General features: G+C 58.0%; 2 protein-coding genes across 2 annotated transcripts in view; one reads left to right on the top strand and one right to left on the bottom strand.

The window, feature by feature from the left end:
* Positions 1-12246, top strand: part of UBE2O (ubiquitin conjugating enzyme E2 O) — a 67175-nt gene extending 54929 nt beyond the window's left edge. Inside the window, exons 13-18 of the mRNA XM_072880845.1 lie at positions 783-872; positions 3257-3914; positions 4835-4971; positions 5515-5718; positions 6441-6498; positions 8142-12246. Of these exons, the coding sequence (XP_072736946.1) occupies positions 783-872; positions 3257-3914; positions 4835-4971; positions 5515-5718; positions 6441-6498; positions 8142-8905 (1911 nt within the window). The 3' untranslated portion in view covers positions 8906-12246. The remainder of the gene's footprint in view (positions 1-782; positions 873-3256; positions 3915-4834; positions 4972-5514; positions 5719-6440; positions 6499-8141) is intronic.
* Positions 12247-13571: 1325 nt separating this feature from the next.
* On the bottom strand, positions 13572-22652 carry SPHK1 (sphingosine kinase 1). Its single transcript, XM_072880846.1, has 5 exons — positions 21813-22652; positions 16860-17009; positions 16413-16507; positions 16025-16140; positions 13572-15446 (listed from the first exon to the last, which is right to left on the bottom strand). Exons 1-5 carry the CDS (start codon positions 22231-22233, stop codon positions 14663-14665), a joined length of 1566 nt encoding a protein of 521 aa, XP_072736947.1. The 5' UTR covers positions 22234-22652; the 3' UTR covers positions 13572-14662.
* Between the last annotated feature and the right edge of the window lie 209 nt (positions 22653-22861).

Genomic DNA, 22861 nt, shown 5'->3' with positions numbered 1-22861 from the left:
TAATTTTGTTGAGCTGATGGATCTCCTGGGGAGGAAGAGGGAACAATTTATATTGTAGAGGATACACTCTTTGCTAGGAAACAGGCTTCCTTACTGTGCAGGGAAGATCTCCAGCTTTTGAGACTGCCCTAAAAAAGGATTAAAAGGTATAGTGTGGCTCTTACTGCGGTTCTAGTTTCAGCAGCATGAAACACACCCGAGCTTGCTCAGCTGACCTAAATAACCTTCTTCCAGTGCGAGATGCTACTTACTGTGCACACCCTGTGCCAACCGTGACTTGTCTGTTCACGCCTGCACACTCTCTGCTGGGAGAAGCTGCTGTGAGCCCACGATGGTGGGTGTCGGAGCACAGGGGCCGGCTGTTGGCACCCCACTAGAGGGCAGCCCGATTCAGGGGAAGGTCCTGTCGCCTTGCTGGCACAACCCCAGCGGTGCTGCCTGAGGAAAGGCCACAGCCCTGCAATGGCCCTGGTCCTGATCAGAAGTTAGGATCTGCTGACAGACCAGCCCTCCTGGTCCTCTCCTCCTTGGGGGTTTTGGGGGCGGAATTTTCCCCATCTCCGTGGCAGTGTCGTGGGGTTTCTCATGGAAACCCTATCTGTAGGATTCTTCTCCCCCTGGGCATGGGACCCCAGGACTTCTGCCACTTCTGCAGCAGGCTGCAATCATTACTTTAGGTGGGTCTCCAACCTGGGGAATATCTGTTTCTCAAAATTTTCCTGGCTCTGCACTGAAATGCCTGGGAAAGAAAAGGGACTGACAAACTGCTCTTGTTTCCACAGCCATCGGTCGGACAGGTGGCTCGCGTGGATGTCAGCAGTAAAGTGGAAGTGGTGTGGGCTGATAACTCCAAGACTATCATTCTGCCTCAGGTGAGGTCCTGTTCCAGCTCGTGATATCTCTGTAATCCTTAGCTGAGTGACAAGTCTTGGTTTTAAATCCTGGGTGCAGAGAGATTCACTTTGTAAGGGAATTTTACTCTGTTTATTGCTGCCTTACCATATGATAGGGTGGCTTCCCACTTCTGTTAGCACATCAAAATCCTTTGTCAGGAGGACTGGGCAACTAATTTGTCATCACTCCCCATGAATACAGAGAATATTATGCTGCCAGGAAAGTATAGGCAGACTGTTGCTCCTTCACACGCTGCACTGCATGTTCACAGCTCTGACCACAGCCCTGCTCTTGGCCTCCAGCACCTGCTGCTTTGCAGAGGGGGTTGCAGAGCTTGTTGCAGAGCTCGGGGATCATCAGTTCTGACTTAAGCCCATGTTCACTGCATTGCCTACCTAAGGCACTGCTGAGAGACAATTGCTTGTTCTGTCTTGCTTGTGAAATGGCACCATAGTGTTTTCTTTGGCTAAAGAAGCTCCCCCAGAAGCTGGACTAGAGCCACAAGCTGTGACCTTAGCTAACCTAGGGATCAAGCCCAAATCTCTTCCTGGGGTGGGGAGGGAAAGGAGTTGACTACGAACTTAAAAATGTAGATATAGCCACAGTAATCCACTTAACCCTATTGATTTGTCTTCTGCATTGTTCTAAGTTTTTGTTGTACTGTCTTGTAACCTTATTCACTACTCCACGTACAGTTTCATCCCATGTCTCTTCTCCTTGTTGCCTCAAATTAAGGCAGACAGCCTAAAGATAAGAGAAGACCTGCTTCTGTAGGGTCCCATCTCCGTCACTGTGGCAGAGAACACCACTGCCTCTGCTGCAGAGATGCGTTTGCAAGTAGAAAGCACTCGATCAAGATTTCTTTTTAAACCAAGCAGCTCTGCATTAATTACAGTAGAATAGTCAATGCCTGCACTATGGCAGTGGACTAGAGCATTACAAAGCAGGCTGCTGTCTCCCTTCCCCCTGTTGTCACATGTGCTTGGATCACAGGCACAATCGGAGGTCTGATGTGTGCTCCACAAAGGGCTGTTCTCACACTGCGATGCTGGGGCTCTGCAGCAGCTCCTGCTGTGTCACGCCAGTCCCTTCGATTCTGCTCATCTGCGTAATTATGGGAGTTGGGGAAATGTCAGGAGCGTGAATTATCAGTTGGTAAAACCGTGATTTATCAATGCCTGTCCATGTGCCCAGAGACGAGCTGTCTGGGTGCTCTTTCTCAGCTCTAAAAATAAAGATGGCATAACTGGCTAATTAACTTTCCAACTCAGATTTGGATTAGCTTTGAGGGCAGTGAGTTTTGATGGCTTTTCCTGCCTGCAGTCACTTGTGCTGAACCCAGCTAACCCCTGCTGGCTGCCTGTCTCTGGGTGGCACAGGACTAGCTGAACAGTGCTGGTTCAGTTCTAGGCTTTGACAAGACAACCGAGTGTCCATGCGCTTTAGCCTCTGGGGTCATATCTTGCAAGATTAAGACGATTCTTGGGCCATCATTCAAGTGTCAGAAGCCTGTGGATAAAATGCTCCATCTTGAAACTCCTAACACAGCCTTACAAAGTTGTTCTTGCTCCCCTGCTTCTTTGTGGGAGCTCGTAGCTGGAGTATGCCTGTAAGCTTCTGCAGGGAAACCTCGTGAGAGACGTAGCATGTGCAAATGCGTGATTATAACAGGTGAGGCTAGACGGAGTGTGGGTGGGTTCAGCTTCCAGTAGTGAAGGGGAAGAGAACATTTTATGTAAGAGCTTATTCAGCAACTTGGGTTAGGCTTCATTGTCCCAGCTGAATTTTAAGCAGTAGTGACATAGAACAGCTAAAGCAGCGTTGTGGGCCACAGAAGAAGAAAGCTGGTGTGGGAATGTTTTCCTGGTTCCAGCATTGTCTCTGTGGAAGGCACAGAGTGTGGAGGCAGCCAGACCAGGGCTCTGTGCCAACACAGTTGCTGGTGCAGAAGCAGGACCAGAAATACTAACTCCATACACGATACCCAATACCTCCTGAACTAGCTCTGCGTTCAGAAACCCTGGGGCATCCAGGTAGCTGTTTGGCGCCTGCGTGCTCTCCTTGGCTGGATCTCAGCCACTGGGATGGCTGCAGCCCACCTAGAACTTGCCCTCGTTTTCCCCCAATGCCCTACTTTGAAAGGTGGAGGATGGGGCTATGCTGATTAATAATCTGTGCCAGTCATTGATAAGCCTGTTATTTGGATCAAACACAGTCCACCCTGTATAGATGGAAGGGCTTGAAACGGCCCAACCGATCCTAGATGGAAGCTCCCTTTTCATGGGGAGAACTGACTTGCATTTAAAAACAACTAAAACTTTGTGCTTCAGCCTAAGTCTCTTGTAACTTTGTTCTCCTTTAGCACTTATACAATATTGAATCAGAAATTGAGGAGTCAGACTACGATTCTGTTGACGGCAGCACCAGCGGGGCATCCTCTGAGTGGGAGGATGAAAGCGACAGCTGGGAGACAGACAATGGGCTCATGGAAGACGACCACCCAAAAATTGAGGAGTTAGAGCCTGAGGAGCCGGCAGCAGAGGAGGTGAAAAAAGTAGAGGAACAAGTCCAGGGAGCTGTGGCTATGGCAGTTGCAGATCTTGCTGCAGAGAAAGCTGGCAAGGACGGAGCCCCAAAGAGCTTCCGGGAGCTAAAGGAGGCCATCAAGATCTTGGAAAGCCTGAAAAATATGACTGTGGAGCAGCTGCTGACGGGCTCTCCCACCTCCCCAACTGTGGAGCTGGAAAAACCCACTCGGGAGAAGAAATTCTTGGACGATATTAAAAAGCTGCAGGAAAATCTAAAGAAGACCTTGGATAATGTGGCTATTGCAGAGGAGGAAAAGATGGAAGCCATGGTGGAGACGGAGAAGAAAGAAGAAAAAGCAGAGGCACAGACACCAGTGAGGTCGGAGTGGCCCAGTGAGACACCAGTGCTCTGCCAGCAGAGTGGAGGCAAGCCTGGAGTCACCTTCACCAGTGCCAAGGGAGAAGTCTTCTCTGTGTTGGAGTATGCTCCAGGTGAGTGGTCAGGCCAGTGTGGGATACTCTGTCCTTCATTGTTGTCCTGCAGTGTTTCTGTCTTCAAAACCTTTGCTTCTAGGCCTTTTGGATTGGATATCCTCTCTTCTTCCTAGTCCTATTCACAGCTCATTAACTGGTGAGGAGAAATCAAGACAACTTCTGTAGCATGATCTGTTCTGGGACTTAAACCTGGCTTTTAGATGGCGTCTCTAGGCACTACCATAACTTCTGAAGCCACAGAAGTGGGTTTCCTCTTTGTCCACATTGGTAACTAACTTTGGAGGGCTGTGGAGATCAGTTGCTTTCCATTGCAGATACTTTCTTGAAAGCTACAGGGTTTGTTCAGGTTTTTTTGCAGGGATGGATTGGTTGAGAAGCAGAGCAGGAACAGCTGGTGTTCTTGTGCTGGGTGTCCTTGGTGGGTGAGTGTCCTTGTTCACTTGCGCCAATGTTAATCAGCCAAAAATAAAAAAGAGCATCTGGTTGTGTGGAACACTGGTACAGCGGAGCCCAAGGTGCTCGGCCAGCCAGGCCAGGCATGAGAAGGAAAGGTGGCCAAACTGCTCTGAACCTGCAGGTGTGTATCAATAAAGATGGGGAGCTATGCTTAGGTTTTGCAGAGAAAGGGTCATCGCTTTGTGCGATGCATCATTGTCCCGGCTGTGGGACAGGGCTTCTTGTGGGGCACGGGGACAATGTTGTGTTGGGACCATGAGAACAGGAGATGCAGGTTGTGGCTGCTGTACAGCGTGGGAAAAATTAAATAATCTGTAGGCTGCTTCCTGGCTCGACACAAAGCAAGCCAGCTCTTCTCTTCCAAATTATAGGTTTAACACATGGATAGATTTGCCTTCACAAGGAACCTGCAGCAGTTTCCAAAGGCAGACTTTAATGCCATTCTCCTCCTTGCCCCACAGATACCCATGCCTTCAAGAAAATGGAGTTCCAGCCCCCAGAAGCAAAGAAGTTCTTTAGCACCGTGCGGAAAGAGATGGCTCTCCTGGCCACCTCCCTGCCTGATGGCATCATGGTTAAAACCTTTGAAGATCGAATGGCAAGTGTCTGCTCTCAAATGCCTGTGTGTTAGTGCTGGGTTCAGCATCCAGATTGCTTTCTTTGGAATTCCCTGCTTAGCCTTAATCCTTTGCATTAGAGCTGCAGGAATGTGTGCAGCATGTGAAATATGGCTGTAATTACCATAAAGGGCTGCTTTCGCATTCCCTGAGTCAGGGACACAAACAACGGGGAGCTCCTCATTGCAGGAAGCCTATTTTGGGTGCTTTGTCCACTGGGCTGCCTGTCCCACCAAGCAGGAAAGGCAGGCAGCCAGCCAGCAAGGGGCTGATGTAACCAGTGAGCAGCTTGGGGATTGCTGGCCATCCTCTGAAGCCCTGCTTCAGATCTGAAGGCTTGGTCTGCCGTCAGGCCATAGAAGAAGTGCAGCTTCTAGGGGGAAGGTGCCCTGAGATGTGTTGCTTGAGCTGACTCTTGCAAGGGCTGAGTTAATCACATCCCCTCTCTCCCTCTGTGTAAATACAACCCTGGCAAGGTAAGAGGACGTTTCACAGTGCCTGGCTTATATTGCCTCTCTCCACAGGATCTCTTCTCAGCACTTATAAAAGGGCCTACGCGCACACCCTATGAAGATGGCCTCTTTCTCTTTGATATCCAGCTCCCCAACATCTACCCCGCTGTCCCACCTCTCTTCCGCTACCTCTCCCAGTGCAGTGGGAGACTGAATCCCAACCTGTACGACAATGGCAAAGTGTGTGTCAGCCTCCTGGGGACATGGATAGGCAAGGTAACGCTTTCATCCGCCCATCCATGGGGGCAGTGATTGTGCCAGGCTGCTTTTGGAACAAGCCACTTCCTACCAGGCCAAGAGTCCTGGGTGGCTTCTGGTCTCAGCTGGTGCTTGAGCTGGGGATAGCTCTGGCTTTGGGCTCTGTTTTAGATGTCTGGGGCAGGTAACTGGTGTAGTTTGGCTTCTTCTGGGACTGTATTTGGCTCTTGTCTGTCCGTCCTTGATGAGAAGCCTGTGGTCAGACCAGCCGGGCTGTGTCATGGTTGGACAGAGCAGAGATGCCAACACCAGCATGGGGTGTTCTCCCATGGTTTGGGTCCCTGTCTCCCACACTGCGGACAAGTCATGTAGCGTGGCACAAAGTCCAGCTGGAGACTTGGAATAAACAGAGCCAGGGAAGTGCTGTGTTTTGGGCAGGTGGATCAACAGGGCAGCTGGGGAGGGGTTGGAACTGATGTCTGGTGTGTAGGGTTACAGTGTTCCAGGCAGAACTGGCCTGATGGCGTGCGGTGCTGGCAAAAAGTAACGGAGAGATTGACTGGTACAATGGGACTCTAGCACATCACGTGCTTGTCGAGTCAGTCCCTTGTTCCTGCTGTGAGCCACAGGACCTTAGTGAATAGGGGTGCAGGAAACTGGGACCTCACTTAATCTAACAATTATCACAGTGCAAACTGATGGTGCTTCAGCCCTTTAAGGCATTTGTATGTGCATTTCAGGGAACAGAAAGGTGGACCAGTAAATCCAGCCTCCTTCAAGTACTCATCTCCATCCAAGGTAAATGCTTCTGCAGAGCCTGTGGGACAGGAAAAGGCGGAGGGAGGAGGGGATGCAGGCTTATGAGGGGCACACAATTGAGATCCACCATGCCATTTGAGTTAGTGCTGCCTTTTGCTCTCACCTTGCTGGACAAAGCAGTGTCCTTATCTTTCCAGTTCAGCAGTCAAAGCAGGTGCATGCCCTGCTTTTCTCATGCCCTGATTTTTGGCCACATCCCAGGTCTCTGACACAATGCTTTCCCTTCTCCTCGCTGTGGCGGCTAAGCACAGAGCTGTTTTGCTTGTTATTCTGAGCTAACAAAGGTGAACCACTGTGTCCTCAGCCCATTACTGAAGTTAGTTGAAGTTGCTAAACTGGGCTTCATTCGCAGGACACTTTTATCCCCGCTGAGTCACCCACCCATCCTACATTGGGCATGTTTTTGCACATGATGATGGTGTTTATGCTCCTTCTGAAGCAGAGAATAATCAGGGGTGTGTCTAGACCAGCCCCAGGGCTTCCTGCCATAGGGGTTTGCCCTGCCATATCTAGTTTGAGAGCAGACAGACTAAATCAAATCTCTTCCTCAAGGCCAGCTTTTTGTGCAGGAAGCCCAGGCATGTGACTTGAGAAACCTTTGACATAGAGCAAGGGCTCCTGCCTTGAGTCAGCAGGCGACTCCTCCTCTGAAGTCTCACAGTCTACCTGTGTCCTCCTGTGGGGGAACGACACCATGAGAAAAGCCTTTTCTTTTTTTTACAAAGCTGAGGATCCAAATTTAAAAAATGAAATACTAAATGTTTTACTGGAGCAACTTGGTGCTAGTGAAAAACCTCCTCTCCCCCTCCTGCTGCCTGGTCTTTGAGAGACTCATGATCTCACCTCCACCAGCTCTAATGCAGTTTGTGGCAGGCTGCCAGCAGCCTGGCAGTGTTAGTGCCGTTGCTACATACGTGTAATTACATTAGACCAGAAGCAAGCAGGAGAAAGCTTGGTATGGGTGACTTGTCACGGTATGCACTGTCTCAGAACTGCACTGTCTGATGGGACTATGCTGGATAGGGTGGGACCTGGCCAGCTCAAAGCCCGTTACTGAAGATTGGCCTTTGTTCTGATTAAGAGGAGAACAAAAAAAAGCTTCAGTTGTGTTTGTGGTTTTTTTGCTAGGAGGGGAGGAAAGGGAAAGGAGCTGTGAAACCTTTCCCCTTCTGCCCTTTTGACCTACTCTGCTGTTGCGTGCCTTCTGCATCGCACTGGCAGAAGGCTATTCTTGCCAGCCAAGGATCTTGAATGCCATTCTCAGATCCCCACTGCCCTAGCAGAAGGCCACAGACCCATTCACACGAGTGCTCCCCTTGCAATACCAGTCCAGTGCATCTTGCAGGTTCCTGGTTGTCCAACCTGGCCTCTGCTACCTGTTTGAAGTCAGAGCACAGCTTCCCTGCAATGTGTTCTCCTGCGGTCCCTTCCCTACACTGCCTGCTGCCAGCCTCGGGCTGCCTGCATCGGTGTGGCTGCAGGTGATGCCTCAGCGAGGCGGTGCTGTGACCCTCAAATCTCAACCACCCTGGCGGAAATCGGGTCCCCGCAGTCTCTGCCTCGGATGGCGATTCACAGTAAAGTTCCTCCCTTAACGCCTTGGTCTCCTCTTCTCTTGGCAGGTCTCATCCTAGTGAATGAGCCCTACTACAATGAGGCGGGCTTTGACAGTGACCGGGGCCTCCAGGAGGGCTATGAGAACAGTCGCTGCTACAATGAGATGACCCTGATCCGGGTGGTGCAGTCCATGATGCAGCTGCTGCGCAGGCCAGTGGAAGTCTTTGAGCACGAAATCCGTGAGCATTTTCGCTGCAACGGCTGGCGCCTGGTGTCCCGCATCGAGTCCTGGCTGGAGACGAATGAGCTGGTGGAGCGGAGCCACGAACAGGCCAACGGGGCGGATTCTGCCTCCCTCCTCTCTGCCTGCGGCACCCTGCCTGAGAGCCCAGGAGACAATGCAGGATCGCTGGGGGAGTACGGCAGCAGCTCGGAGCAGGGAGCGGCCGCTGAACTTTCCGACTCTGCGCTGGACGGGAAGGAGGAGCTGGACGAGTCGGAGTTCACAACCTCGACGCCCAACGCCGGTGATCTCCAACAGTACTCAGACTCGGAGAGCACAGGCCAAGCCAGGGGGGTAGACCTGGCCAGAGACCGAACGGACGAGGGGAAGGCTGCCCAGGACTCTGCCTTGCAGCCTAGTGTGAAACCAAAGAAAAGGAGAAAGAGCTACAGGAGTTTCCTTCCGGAGAAGAGCGGTTACCCTGATATTGGGTTCCCCCTCTTCCCATTGTCCAAGGGGTTCATTAAAAGCATCCGTGGTGTCTTGCAGCAGTACCGGGCTGCCTTAGCAGGGGCCAATATCCCGGAGTGGACAGAGGACAAATAAACCATCAGGTTAGGGACAGGCAGGTGCAGGGGAGAGGGGAAAGCAGCAGAAAGGAAATTGGCAAACGCTGTTACCAGTAAACTGGCTTCTCCTTCCAGCTTTTCTTCCTCAGCTTGGTTTGTTCCAAAGAAGGTGGTAGGCCTGATTGCTCCTCCAAGGAAAGGTTGTCTAAGCATGAATAACTCTTTTTCCCCCAGCCCTTCTTCCTTCCCCTGTCCCATGTACGTGCTCCTCTTGCGAGTTTGACCCTGCAATGGTAAGATTTGAGACCTGCACAGAAGCAGTCTTGCAGCCACGTTCCCTCTGCACTTTCATCTTGGGGCACCTTTCCACACAAGGACTCTTCCCACCCAGCGCTACACCCAGCAGTTTTGTTCTGGTGGGATTCAAGCCAGGAGAAGTGATTGCTGTAGTATCTGGAAGTGAAGGGCAATGCCCTCCCAGTCTTTCATTTTTCTCTGCGTTACCATGGGTTTTATGAAGTCTACCCCAGCTTATATGTACTTAGACATTGGATTGTGTTTGCATTGAAGTTATCTATACCATACGGAGTTGCTCTAGTCTTAGTTGTTCACCGATAGCTACGAGGTTGTTCTGATCAGGACTTGGTAGGCAGAACCAGAGCTTTGCACTAGCACCTGTGCTGCCTGGTAGTGCTGCGGGGTTTCCATCCCGTCTGCAACTTCTAGTCAGTCTTCTGGAAGCAATTCTATCCATCCCCACTTCTTTTTCTCCAGAGGAAGGTAAACTTCCCTTTTCCCACCATGCATGCCTGTCTTCTAGAAATACATGGGATTGAAGGTTCTGCCCTTGTTACTTGCTTAGGTATCCGTGTCTTTCGTTCCCAGCCGTCCTGGCTGTCACACAGCACTACACCTACCCCTGGATCTCAGCCTCGCCTGGGCAGGCGGCAGCAAGTGATCTTGGGGCGTATTGTAGATCTAGCAGCTAGTCTGGATGGTGAACCTGGCATGGCTGCTGCTTCTCCGTCATTCGGCTGTAGATGGGTATTTCGGAGCTGTTTGAGCCAGGGTCACCCAAGGGAAAGGAGCTGTCGTGTCATGACGAGGTCCTGTTCTAGCAGCAGCAGTTTGTGACTGTTCCTGTGCTGTTAGCCAGCAGCTGGAGCGCATCAGACACTGGTGCGGACTGTTATCAATTCCTTCTCTTACCAGCCATTTCCCGTGGTGGCCTGGGTCCGCTGCGGCCGGCAGCATTGTGGGCACAGCACATACTATCCCTAATCTCAACCACAGCGCTGCTGTGCCACTCTGGGAAACGGCTGGCGAGATCAGCCCATGTTTCAGCAGCAGAGAGCTGTCTGAGCTGGTGACCGTGAGCACTTTGAAGCAGTGACTTGCCAGAGTCTCCTGGTCAAGACACCTTCCTGAAGCCTCTCTTTCTGTGTGCACGCACTTACTTTCACTTCTGGAGCTGGGAGATCGCACTCCAGCACTACTGCATTTGCCCAGTGTTTAGGCATTGGAGAAGGCATTAGCATCCATGTGGAGCACAGTCTGTTAGGGAGAGTCTGTTGGTCCTTCCAGCCGGCACAGGGAGCCAGTGGTGCCAGGCTTCCTGGGGAGGAGTCGGACTGAGCAGACAGCTCTGCCAGAGATAAGGATGGAGTCAAAACTCTCCTTTGCTCTTGCTCAATATGGCTGCATTCCCTTCCCCCCACCCGGGCCAGAATCTGGCCTTCTCATTTTGAAACTGAGAACAGCAGGCGAATCTCGGCACGTTTGTGCGGTGCTTTCTGCTCCTTGAAGCACCAGGGTCTGGACCCACTGGCCCACATCCCCCCACCTGGCTCCCTGCGCCTGCTATTTCCAGCTGCCCTGTGATGCTCCGGAGCCAGGGGGCTGGCTGCGCAAAGCCCTTCTCGTGTCACCATTCACTGCTGGGATTTTGGAGGGCATGTCCTGCTCCCGGTGCTCTGGAAGAAGCAGAGCTTAGCTGTGAGCGAAGACCTGGGCCTGCAGAGCTCTCTAAGCGCTGGTCGGCGGGTAGATCGCCTGTGCAGCAGCTCTGGCCCTGCTCCAGCACCAGGAGCCCTCCCTGCCTGGCAGGCAGGAGGTCTGGCAGCGTGGCAGACCCCCATCCGGGGTGCGGAGAGATGCTTTGAGCCATGGGCCGGGCAGTGCAAACTGCACGTGTAACTCACGGCCACTTTCTGGCTGTGGCTGGTGCTAAATGAATGAATCCCTTTGAGTGAGGAGCAGAGGCGTCTCCAAAATATAAAGGGCCAGTTGGGGCAGAGGGGTGAGGCTGTTGCTTTAGGGCAGGGGAAGGGCAGGCAGCGAGGCTTGTTCCACAAATGATTAAAACCTCTTACTCACCAAACAAAATTGTGGTTGGTGATCTACAGATGCCGACTTCCTCTGTCCCCTGTGCCGGGCCCACTGGCAGGGAGGGAGAAAACCCTCTAGGGGTGAGGCGTGGCTGGGGCTGGAGGGATGGAGGAGCTCTGGGGTTCCCTGCTTTGCCCACCCTTCACTCTCTGCAGCTCTCGTCTCATGGGGAAGGCCGTCAGCAGGGGCTGGGCAGGCTGCCCACCCGCCTGGGGAGGAGGGCAGGCAGCCAGCGCTGCTGGCGTGAGCTGCTCGGACCCTGGCGAGTTCTCCCATTCGCCCGAGAAGTCTCCTTGTGTCTTCTGATCGTAATCAAGAGCTTTTGCACAGGTTCCTGGGGCTTCCTGCCGAGGAGGTGTGTATTGGCCTTCTGGAAGGGGATGCTGCTCTCTGGCTGCTGCTACCCCTGGCATCACTCGCTCTCTGTAGCTGGCTGTCCCAAACTGAAGCGTGCACAGAGGTTTACAAATTTTCTAAAGCTTTTGATAATGTGAAGCTCCTGGGTGATGAGGTTGGTGGTGAGCACACTGCAGCTATGTAATTTTTTGTGTATGTATGTAATATTTAAGGGTAACAAAATTTAAAAGGCTAAAACCTTAAAAAAAATTAAAAACACACAAAAAAAGCCAAAGCATGATGCATATTGTTAGCCTTAAAACTGGCTACATGACTGTGTGATGTACAAATGAGAGCAGCCTGTAACTGTTTTAAGTGCTGGGGTTGGGGAAGAAGCATTACAAAATCAGTTTGTAGCCTTGATTCTGTACAGTATTTAATGAAAAAAAAAAAAGACCTGACTATTGAGGCCATGCTTAGAGGTGTGTCGTTCACGTGCAGATGTGGATGCTTGGTTGCTTACGATATATGTATAAAGTGCTGTGTGACCATTAAAACTTTTTTTACCTGCAGAATTTTTTTTTTGTTTGGCTAACCAAGGTGTAATAAAGGAGGGAAGATGACTTGCCATTAAATTTTGCCTCTGTGAGTAGTTCTGAGTGTTGTCTTTTTTTTTTTTTTTCCCCCACCACCACCACGCTTGGCACTTGCCCCTGCGCCAGGGTCTGGGCTGGACGGGGTCCTGCTGGCTGAAGTTGATGGCATGGAGAGGGCAGCGAGTCCGGAGGGAGCCAGGCAGATTTGGCAGTGAGGGGCTGCCCCTGTGGCTCCGTATAAACTAGCTCCCCGAAACCCTGATTCACAGGACATCTGTCATGCTTTTTTTATTTTCCATGCTCTGCTGGCGTGTGGTGCACGCAAGCTGCCCGGCAGCTCGGCGTGTGCCGCAGCACGGCTGGCAGCTCAACTGGCTGCTGCCCCGGCGGATGGGGCCAGACCCGCGGCGAAGCAAAACCCTTTGCTGACCCCCCAGCCTGGCAGCGGGATGGGCAGCTGCCTTCCCAGCACCTCGCCTCAGCGCACAGGTAAGTGTGTGACGAGGTGCAAACACAGCCATGTCTGGGCTGCTGGGGCCAAGGGCCTCTGTACCTCCTGGGTGCCGATGGCGTGTTTAACCCTCGCTGATGTTTGCCCCTGTGGCTGCCCTCCCTGGCCTCCCTCTGCCTACTCGGAGGGGGCCGGTGCAGGCAGAGGAGATGGGCAGCGATGTTAGTGCTTTTAAGACTTGCGGCTTTCCTGGAGTTGTTCAAAACCAGCAAGCATCTGCCTTTTGAGGGGTGCGTGGCAGCTGCTGCCACCTCCCTCGGGTGTCAGGAGCGAGGGGCTTCACGGGAGGAGCTGTCAGGGGCTCCCCTGAAGAACTGATGGCTGCTGGCTGACAGGGTTTGGAAGCAGCTGGGTCAAGGAAGAGATTTGTGCAGCAAAACCTGGAACAGCGAGGGAGAGGGAGATCCTAAAAACCTGCTGCTGTAAGCAATACAACTGTCCCCAGGAGCGGCCTGGAGCAGACTCCTGGGAGCCTTTCGGGTGCTGCAAACCCAAAGGGCTCAGCTCCCGTGAGCTGTCTCGTTGGCGGAGGCAGCCAAGAGCTCTGAGCACATCCCCTGCCCTGGGCTCTCCCTGCAGCCTCCTCCGGCAGCAGCGGCTGTTTGACGTGGTTAGAGAGTTCAACGAAGCCTTGCTGAGCCCATTTTTACACCTGGCCCAATGCCATAGGGGAAATACCACCTTCCAAAATAAAGTTTCCCAGCTGCTACCTGCCTTGCTGGCCTGGGAACAGGAGCTCAGCTCCCTGCGAGCCAGTGGGGCTGGGGGGGGGAACAATCATGCTCTTCGTTCCCTGCTCTGCAGTCCTAATTGCATAGTTTGCAGATGAATAAATGCAAACAGCCACCACTGTTTACTCTTCTACTTTGTACTTGAGCACTGTAAATGAGGTTTAATTACTGCAATTTTATACCAAACAGGCAGAGTAATCCCTCCCCGGCAAGGCCCCAGGCAGGGACCTGTTGCAGGGCTCCAGCTGGCCCTGGGCTGCCCGAGAAAGGGGACGTGTGAGCTCCTGTAGGGCCCCTGCGGAAAGCCAAACCCCTCGGCTCCACCAACCCACTCCTTGAACCTCTTCCATGACCCCTTCCCTGCCCTCGCTCGGAGGCCACTGAACCTTCCCCAGGCTGTCCCAAACCATCGCTGTGGGGCTGAGCTCTCTGGATTCAATCAGCCTCAGTGTGAGGCTGGGCAAGGAGGCACCCCAAAAATCGGTGTCGGTGGCAGCAATGGCCCACGTCTTGCCTCCAAGGCATCTCCCCTGGGGCCGTCGCCCTGTGTTGGTCCTGGCCCTGAGGTGACAGTGGTCTGGCAGCGCGGACAGGACGCTGGGGAGCGAAGGGCTAAACCCGTCCTGGCAGCCGCCTGGCTGGGCTGCGTGTGAGCCCAGCCCGGGGTGACGGCACCGCAGCCCTGCCCCTGACGGCAGCCGTGAGCTCGGATTTAAAACCCAGGGGGGATTTTTTTGCAAATGCTAGATATTTATTGCATTTCTCACAAGAATAAACTCTGCTTCTACAGGAAGCTTTGCGTAGAAACATTCTTAAAAAAGTTGATTTCTTCTGTTAGATACATTGGTCCTGACCATCCCTAGGGGGTGGCACTGGCTCCACGGCAGGGACACGAGCGGTGCCACCATCTGTGTCCAAGCCGGGGAGGGGACAGGGCTGTGCCGGCACAGCCGCCTGGGGCCAGGACCTCGTACCGGGACAAAACACACTGGCATCTTGCCAGCACAAAGTACCTGATAGGGCTCGTGGCTCATTTTTGGGACAGTGCTGGCGGCTGTCCCAAGGGAGTAAAGCTAAGCGTGGGGGCAAGCGAGGGGATGAGCGCCCATGGCCCCCAAGAGCTATTGCTATGGGAGGAGGAGGAGGAGGTTCCTGAGTGGGAGGAAGACTCTGCCGCCCTCGTGCTGGGTTGTGCCAGTGGCTCGGTGCTGCGGGGGGCTGACCCCAGCTGCTCAGGAGCCGCTGAGGATGCGGCAGAGGCGGCTGTGGATCTGGCCCTGCACGGGCTCACAGGCCAGCGCCTCGCCATCCACTGTCATGATGCCTGCAGCTGCCCGCGGCTCCAGGCGGAAAGCCCGGACAGGGACGTAGCACAGGTGGGGACAGTTCAAGTCCAAGTGGGTCCCCCTGGCCATGGCCAGGAAGAGCTTCAGCAGCGCCACGCGGCTGATGCCAGCCTTCAGGTAGAAGAGGTGGATGCAGCCGTCGTGCAGCTGGGCTGCCGGTGCCATCAGCAGGTTGGTGCCGAGGTGGGACTGGTAGATGGCATAGACTGAGACGAACTCCTCCTCGGGGACCACTGTCCAGTGCGCCGGCACCGGCTGGCACAGTGGCACCAACAGAGAGTCGGCGGGCAGAGCCCCGGCCACCTCCGTCCCTGCCGGCGGCAGGATGTGGCCAGCCTGGCCATTGGTGACGGGCGCGTGGGGGTCCCTGGGTGCTGGCGAGGTGCCCTGCTCAGGGACGGCGGGCAGGTAGGAGAGGCGGCCCTGGTACACCCGCAGCTTGGCCAGGCACTGGAGGGTGCCCAGGGTGAAGCGGGCATTGCCCAGCCGGCGGTATTTCTCGCTGTCGATGTCTACATCCGAGATGAAGCCCCAGCCAAAGCCAAGGAAGGAGAAGAGGCGCTTGCCCGAGGCTGTGCTCAGCGAGACCAGGTCCATCTGCGTGTGCAGCCCCTTGCACAGGATGAAGGTGCAGTTTGTCAGCAGCTTCTTCTTGGCGACGTGATCGTTGCTGCGAGAGATGGAGAGGGTGAGTTTGGGCTGGACCCAACTCAAGGGTCTCTCCTGCCATCTACGTGCAACCCTTGCCCTTGTGCTGTGGGTGGGACACATCCCAGCTGGGTGATGGTGACCCTCAGGGACAGCTGCTGGGAGAGGTTTTGCTAGGGGTGGGAAGGATAAACCAGCACCTGAAAGGGGGAACCAAGTTGGGGCTGCCGGGCCAGGGCAATCCTGGTCCCTCCGCCGTGCAGTGGGATCGGCTGTGCTCCAGGGTGGCTCCTTTGGGGTAAAGCTGCGCCAGACTTGGAGCCCGGAGAGGAGAAAGGGTGTAGGGGGAGCTGGGGACCCAGGGACGCAATCCGATGCTTGCAGGGACTGGCTGGGGCTGTGCCGCACCAGTGGGCGGGAGGTGGGGACCCAGGTGGGCACCCCTGCGCTGGGCATCCCTGTACCCAGCACCTTTCCCCTGGGCTGGAGCCACGCACAGGCTTTCGCTTCCCTCATCCCCCCCGCCTCGGTGCCAGAGCAGCCCCATGTGTGGGCCGGTGTGGTGCCGGCAGCAGGTACCCCCGCGGAGCCGGGGCTCACCCTGCGTAGTGGTTGATGGAGGCAGCCAGGGCATTCCCGGAGCCCCCCGGCAGGATGCACAGCGGCTTCTTCATGGTGTCTTCCCAGTCCGGCCGCTCCATGAGCCCGTTGATGACCTGCGGGGATGGAAGGAGCTTGTGGCCCCTGGGGCCAGGCAAGGAACCCAGCGACCGCCACACAGCCCAGTGGGAGCGGAGCCCACGTTGCCCCCGGCCAGGGCAGGACCGAGGCCATGGCTGCCCTGCTTTTCTCCAAGCCAGGTGCCATCTCTCCTTTGCCATTCCCTGCCTGCCTTCACGTCTCGAAGCTTGGCTCCTGCCCCAGGCATCCCTCTCCTCCCGGCTCTGTGCCCATCCTGGCCGGGGGGATGCCCTGGGGTGCCCCTCACCTCGTACAGCAGCCCGTCCCCGGCCATGACCACCAACGTGTCCCACTGCGACAGGTCTTCATCTCGTACCTTCTCATGTGCGTGGTGGGGTCTCTCTGCAGGGGAGAGTGGAGAGAGTCGAGTGTCACCCTCCGCCCCTCTGCCCTGCCTGCTGCCACCCCCCAGATGGTGACCCCAGCCCCACTGTCCCCACGGGGGTCCCAGGTGGGGGTGCAGGAGGTGAGGCAGTCACCTGTATTGAGTGTAACCACGTCCCCTTGCACCGTTTGCCACCACCCCTTGTGACAGCCCACCCATCGTGTTGTCCAAACCCGCCCCACGGGAGCCAGAGCCGTGGGGATGCAGGGGGTACGAGGCCCTTGGAGGAGCTGGTCCCGGGGTGGCAGCACCCAGGTAGGATCCTGGGAAGGGAGGAGGAGGAGGTCATGGAGCCGCTCATGTACTCACCAGTGATGAAGACGGTGGTGGCGATGTCGGCCTCGGCCAGCATGGGCTGCACCACCGCCTGGAAGTCCTCGAGCGCGCGGCCGGCGCCGCTCTGCGGGTTCAGCAGCACCAGAGCACGGCAGGGCCGGGGCAGCACCCCATAGCTGTCACCTGGGCGGGGGGAGACGGGGGTCAGGGTGGTGGAGCCATGGCACTGTCCGGGGAGGGCTTTGCGAGCCGGGGCAGCATTTGCCACCGCCCCACAGGAAGGGGAGCTGCTCCGGAGCCCCACAAGCTCCCCGGGCTGCATCCCTGCCCACAGGCAACGGGAAGTGAGCAGGGAGGGAGGATCCTTGCTGGGAAAGCAGGGGAGGTGGCAGAGACGGGGACACAGGGTCCTACGGGGACACGGGGTCCTGCAGGGACTCCTCTTGAGCTCCCCTGCAATCAGCAGAGATGTCTTACGCCCAGGCCGGAGCCCCACGGCAATACAGCGATGCCGCAGTGGAGCCGGGGCTCTGCAGCACCGAGCATCCCTGGGCATCCCAGGACCGCGGGGTGCTGCTGGCTGCGCTTTCGGACACACCGAGGAAAGAAAGGTGGAAGCAAAGGGGAGCTTTGAAACCCGAGGCCACCTGGCCCCAAACACCCTTGGCTGCGAGTTTTCCCTGCTGAACCCCACAGCTCATGACATGGCTCAGCCCCCCAACGCACAGTGAGCCAAGGACGGGGGACGAGGGCCTGGAGGACTCGAGCTCCCAATTCCCCATATCCGTCCCAGATGGAGCAGGGCCAGTTCCGACACCTGCGCTGGCAGACGGACGCTTCTGCTTCCCCTGCTCCCCACGGGGCTCAGGTTTCCGCGCGAGGGCCCCAGTCAGGCTGTAATTACAAGCCTGGCAGGGGCCCGCATCCCTCTGCCCCCCTGCCCGCTTCCAGCCCCCAAGCCCAGCGCTCCCCGTGCGGGGGGGACGGGGTGAGCCCGGGCTGCAGCTGCCCTGAGAGGGAGGTGCAGGGAGGAGGAGCGATGCGATGGCACTCGGGGGAGCTGGAGGCAGAGTGCTCAAGGGCAGGACCCCTGGGTGCTGCTCGGGCACCCTGAGCCCCAAAATGAACAGGGCAGTGTGCCTTGAGCTCCCGCAGCGCCTCTGGAAAGTCCCGGCCCTGCAGGGTGAAGCCAGTTTTGGGGGGCTGGGGGGTGTCCCTACCTGCTCTGGGCCACCTAAGCTGTGATCAGGCCCCGAGGCAGGCAGTGGGTGCTGGCCTGGGCGCGGGGGCTCTGCAGGACAGCACGGGGGCTGTGCCTGCTGACTCAGCAGAAAGAGCTGCTCCGTCAGGAGCTGAGTCACCAAAGCAGACAGCAATTCCAGGCACTGTCCCGGGCCGGGAACCCCCCTTTAACCCGGGGCAGGGGGGCTGGGGCTGGCTGCCTGCCCCTGCCTTGTCCGCACGCTTTGATTTGAGCTGTTTGAATACACAGGCAGCGTTTTTGCAGCTAAAACCCCTCCTGCCGCCTGCACCGGGGATGGAGGCGGGGAGAGGGGAGCCTGGGGTGGCGGAGGTCCCACGAGTGCCACCTCCCCAGGATCACACTGGTCACGGCCATGCCAGGGCTTCCCTGCTGGTTGGCAGAGCTCCGTGAGCTGCCCCGCGGGGAGACAAGTCTGGAGCACCCCATCTCCGTGCCCATCCCAGCCCTGGGGAGCGCACAGAGCTCCGCTGATTTCAATGCCATCAGGTTGGTTTTCTGCCCCTGAGAATGAGCTGGTGAGGCTGTCACCCTCCGGGCCACCTCCTTGTCCCCACACTGGCTGCTTGGGACCTGCCACCGAGTCCACAGCAAAGGTCCGCCCTTGAGAGCCCCGTCAGCCAGGGCTGAGCCTGGCTCCAGGCGCTGGCTCTGGGCTGTCTCTCCACGCTGTCGCCCAGGGCCGGGGGAAGCCGCTGGCTGCCCCCCACCCTCCCTGGCCCCTTATCAGTGGGCGCCAGATGCGAGGGGACCAGCTGCCCTCGGGGACGGTGGTGAAGCGCCGCGAGCAGAGGCCACCCCAGCTCGGGTCATGGATAACGGGCAGCAACCCCGGGGCTGGGCTGGCCCTGGTCCCTCCCCTCCAGAGCCTTCCCCGGTCACTACCGGCACTAAAATCCCCTATTGACAAACGCAGCCGAGCTCCCAGGACAGGGGGTTTGTGCTCAAGCCCCAGCTGCTGGAGGCAGGTGACGGGGGGCTTTTCTCTCTCTTTCTCCCCCCCCACCCTGGAGGATGCAGAGCGAGAGCACAAGGCACCTAAAGAGCCTAAATGCAGTTTTTAAACTCATAATGTTTCTAATCAGCCACATCGTTTCTGACATGCACACAGAGCTGTAGCCGGGTCTTGCCTGAAACTCCTGCCTGGACCCGCTGCTGCCCCGTGGCCTCTGCTGGGCAGCAGGGTACGGCTGGGATGCCGAGGACCCGCTCCTTGGCTGGAGGGGGAAAGGCGAACCCTGCTCAGGGCACTGAGGGATGCTGCAGCTCCATCACCAGGGACAGATTGCTGGTACCAGGGTGTGACCAGGGATGGGGACGTGATCTCAGTGCAGGACCAGTGACACCAGCAGCACCGGGCTCAGCCCAGGCTCCCATGGCAGGAGCAGAGGGTGCTGGTTCAGAGCTGGAGCACAGCAGCGGCGATGCTCAGGCGGAGGGGCAGATTTCAGCAGCAGCCTTTTCCCTTGCGCAACACCGGCCGGCCCCTGGCATCTCGGCGAGGCTCAGCCACTTCCCAGCACAGCGCGGTTGCTTTCAACCTCAAACATCGAGCAGAGCAGACACTGAGTCAGCAGGAGGAAGGGGCTCCAGCTGCTGCCAGTGCACAAACTCTGCTCTCCCCCCTTCGCCCGCGTCCCCCCATGGAACACGTGTCCCGGCCATGCTCAGGCGGGGACCACGCTGCCACAGCTCCACCGTCAGCAGCCCCAGCTGCTCTGTTGTGTCGCCGCATCCTTCTGGAAACTCTCTGGACACAAGGAACGAGTGTGCCAGGCTGGCGGGGGACAGGGCTGTCCTGCCCAGTGACCCAGCTGGCACAAGGCTGGGACGGACTGGGACATGCCCACCGCATCCCCTCTCCACAGAGTGTCACCTCTGCCCAGCGAGGGGACAAGCATGGCAAGGGGGTCCCCCAAAACAGGGGCTTGCAGCTGACACGCCGCGACACTGTGGCCATTGCTGGCAGCCTTACGGCAGCTTCCTGCCACGGCCGGGGGCTGGATTTCCCCACCAGGACGCAAGCCCGGGGCCGGTTGTCTCCCTCCCTGCCAGCTGCAGCGTGGGACACTTCCCTGCACGCTGCGGGCAGCCCCAGCTTTGGGGTTATTCACTGCTGGGGGACTTTTTTTTCCCCTTGGGGTGAAATAAGGAGGGGGAAGCTTCGACTGCCACTGCAGCTCTCTGCAGGGCTTAGCCCACAGGATGCTGGAGCTGAGATGACACTGGGAGGGGATCGCCGGTGGCTCCCCGGGTCCCCTCCCCGTGGGGACGGGGTGGCAGGATTGCTACACACGGACTCGCATGCAGCTTCCCGGCACAGCCTTATCTGTCCCGCACACGCCGCGACACCGGCACGTGAGGGTGCGTGCTAGCGCAGGGTGTGGCGAGAGGCATTTTTAGCTCTGTCCCAAACTGGGGGAGGAGGCTTGCAAATCTTGCTGGCCCTCAGCTAGAAAAATAACTGCAAAATCCCACACCGCCTTCTCCCGTCCTCCTTCCTCTGGCTCCCCCGAGGCCCCTGCCGTGCAATGAGCTGCTCCTGCCCCAGCACCCTCGCACCGCCTGCTAAAAGGGCGAGGGTTTTAAAATGCTTGGAGACTTACAGCTGCGGAGTTCAGGCTGGAAATAGAGCTGGGGAACTGGTTTCACCCTCACCCCTTTCCACTAGATTTGTTTTTATTCCTTAGGAAGAGTAGCAGAAAGTTGTTTTGTAGCTGCAGGTCATGTAAAAAAGCTGCATTTTAGAATCCAAGTAGGGAGAGTTGGGCTAAATGTGATTTGACAGGATCCCTCTAACCGCATGCCTCTTAATTTCCAAGTCTGATCAGTGCGACTGGACAGCTAAATAAATGAAGTAGTGCATATAATTGAATCTCTGCTCAGATGTTCAAGTATATGCCAGCCTGCCCTGCCCTGACTGCAGGAGCTGGGGGACTTGGCCCCCGAGCCAGACGCTCCCCTTCGAGCTGGTGGCAGCTCCCGAGGGGAGAGGGAACCGAAACCCGGACCCCTCCGTGCTGCCCTGGGACCCCGCTGGGCCCCGGGGGGGCGGGTGTCCCGGCGAGGGTCCCGGGGGGATTCCCCTGCTCCCAAGTGACGGACGGGACCTGCCGAGGACGGTGCCTGGCTCCCGTCCTGCCTGCGACAGCAACGATGCCTTTATTATTTTTCCTGGTTAATGCCGCCCTTTGGAGCTTTGCTAGTTACCGAACCGAAGCGATGCGAGGGGCGGGGGGGCCGTGCAAAGGGCCCCCGCGGTGCGACCACGTCCCTGCCGCCCCGTCGGTTTAAGGGCGAAAGGGGGGAGAAGCCACCCCCGGCCCCGGGGCTGTGCCCAGGGATGTCCCCGTCGCCCTGGGCTCGGGGCGGGGGGATCCGGGTGACCCCGCGGGGTGCGGATGGCCCCGACCCCGACCTGTCCCTTCGGGGCCCGACCACGGCGCAGCGCTCCCGGCGCGGCGCCAGCTGCCAACCGCGTCCCCACGCCGCCCCTCGGGGACAGCTGTCCCGCGTGGGGACGGGCAACGGAGAGCCGGCGGGCCCCGCGCCCCGCACCCCACGCCCTCGGGCGGCTGCTGGCCCCGGTCCCGGTCCCGGCACATCCCCCCGCCCGGTCCCGGGGCTCGCTCCGTCGGGACCTGCGGCGGAGCGGGGACGGGTCGTGTCCCCCCCCCCGCGGGGGAGCGTGGGGCGGCCGCTGCGGGCGGCGGCGCGGTACTCACCGTCCTGCGTGGGCACGGCGGGCACCGAGAGCTCGCGGATCCTCCGGCTCCAGGCCTGGGCGATGCGCAGGTTGCCCTCGGCGTCGGGTCCCAGGGAGACGAGGAAGGTCCGCTCCAGGCGCTGGCGGGCGGGCGAGCCCCAGCGCGGCCCGCGGAAGGGGTAGCAGACGAGGGAGAAGCAGGCGGCGGCGGCGGCGGCGGCGGGGAAGGCGGCGGAGCCCACGCAGTCGGCCAGGCGGAGCGCGGCGTCGGGACCGGCCGAGCCCCCGGAGGAGCCGCCGGGACGCCGCACCTGCAGCTCCCGGGCCGTCAGAGCCAGCGAGCAGGCGGCAGCACCGGGGCTCGGTCCCGCACCGAAGATGCCCTGAAGTAATACCGGGCTCCCACCGGGCTCCGGGGGAGCGCGGCGGCCGGCGGCCATCGGCGGCGGAACGGGAGCGGGACGCACCGGGGAGCGCCGCCCGCCGCTGCTCGCTGCTGACACCCGCCGCGCCGCCCGGCAATGGCAGGCGGGGCGGCCCCATTCATAAAATTTTAACCCACCCACACCCCCCCCGCCGGGGGGGGGCCGTCCCGGGGCTGCCCCGAGCCCCCTCCCCTGCCCGCGGGCTGCCTCAGTTTCCCCAAGCGCGGCCCCGCGCTCCGGGCAGGGCTCCGGCCGGCAGCTCCGCGCTCGCCGCCGGCCCACGGGCGGGCGCGGGGGGGGCACCCGGAGCGCGCGGCTGGAGCGGGACCCTGCAGACACGCGAGGGCAAAGCGGCGCCGTGGGGGACTCTGCCCTGCCGGGGTGGGTGTCCGGCACGGGTGCTCCCACGGTCCCGGGGCTGGCACGGCACCGGCCCACGCTCACAGCGGGAGAGCAGCGGCAAAGCGCCGGGCAGCCGCGCCAGCCCCAGCTCGTGTGCGTGGCGTCCAGCCCCGCACAGCTCAGCGCTGGCAGGGTCCCTCGAGCCCCACGCTGGGCTGAGCAGCATTTAACACCCCGTTTCTGCATCTCTCCAGCTGGACAGGGGTGGAGCGGGTGCCTGGAGAAATCAAGGCACAGCCAG

The sequence above is a fragment of the Ciconia boyciana genome, chromosome 16 (assembly GCF_034638445.1).
Source record: "Ciconia boyciana chromosome 16, ASM3463844v1, whole genome shotgun sequence".
Classification (NCBI taxonomy): domain Eukaryota; kingdom Metazoa; phylum Chordata; class Aves; order Ciconiiformes; family Ciconiidae; genus Ciconia; species Ciconia boyciana.
The sequence above is the reverse complement of the archived record's forward strand: the minus strand, read 5'-3'. Positions and strand labels throughout refer to the sequence as shown.

Excerpts from the sequence above, each read along its gene's own strand:
- SPHK1 (XM_072880846.1), bottom strand. The coding sequence starts at position 22,233 with ATGGCCGCCGGCCGCCGCGCTCCCCCGGAGCCCGGTGGGAGCCCGGTA. Across the intron at positions 17,010-21,812 it reads CGCCGTGCCCACGCAGGACG|GTGACAGCTATGGGGTGCTG; the intron begins GTGAGTACCGCG and ends CCCCCCGCCCAG. Across the intron at positions 16,141-16,412 it reads GGGACGGGCTGCTGTACGAG|GTCATCAACGGGCTCATGGA; the intron begins GTGAGGGGCACC and ends CCATCCCCGCAG.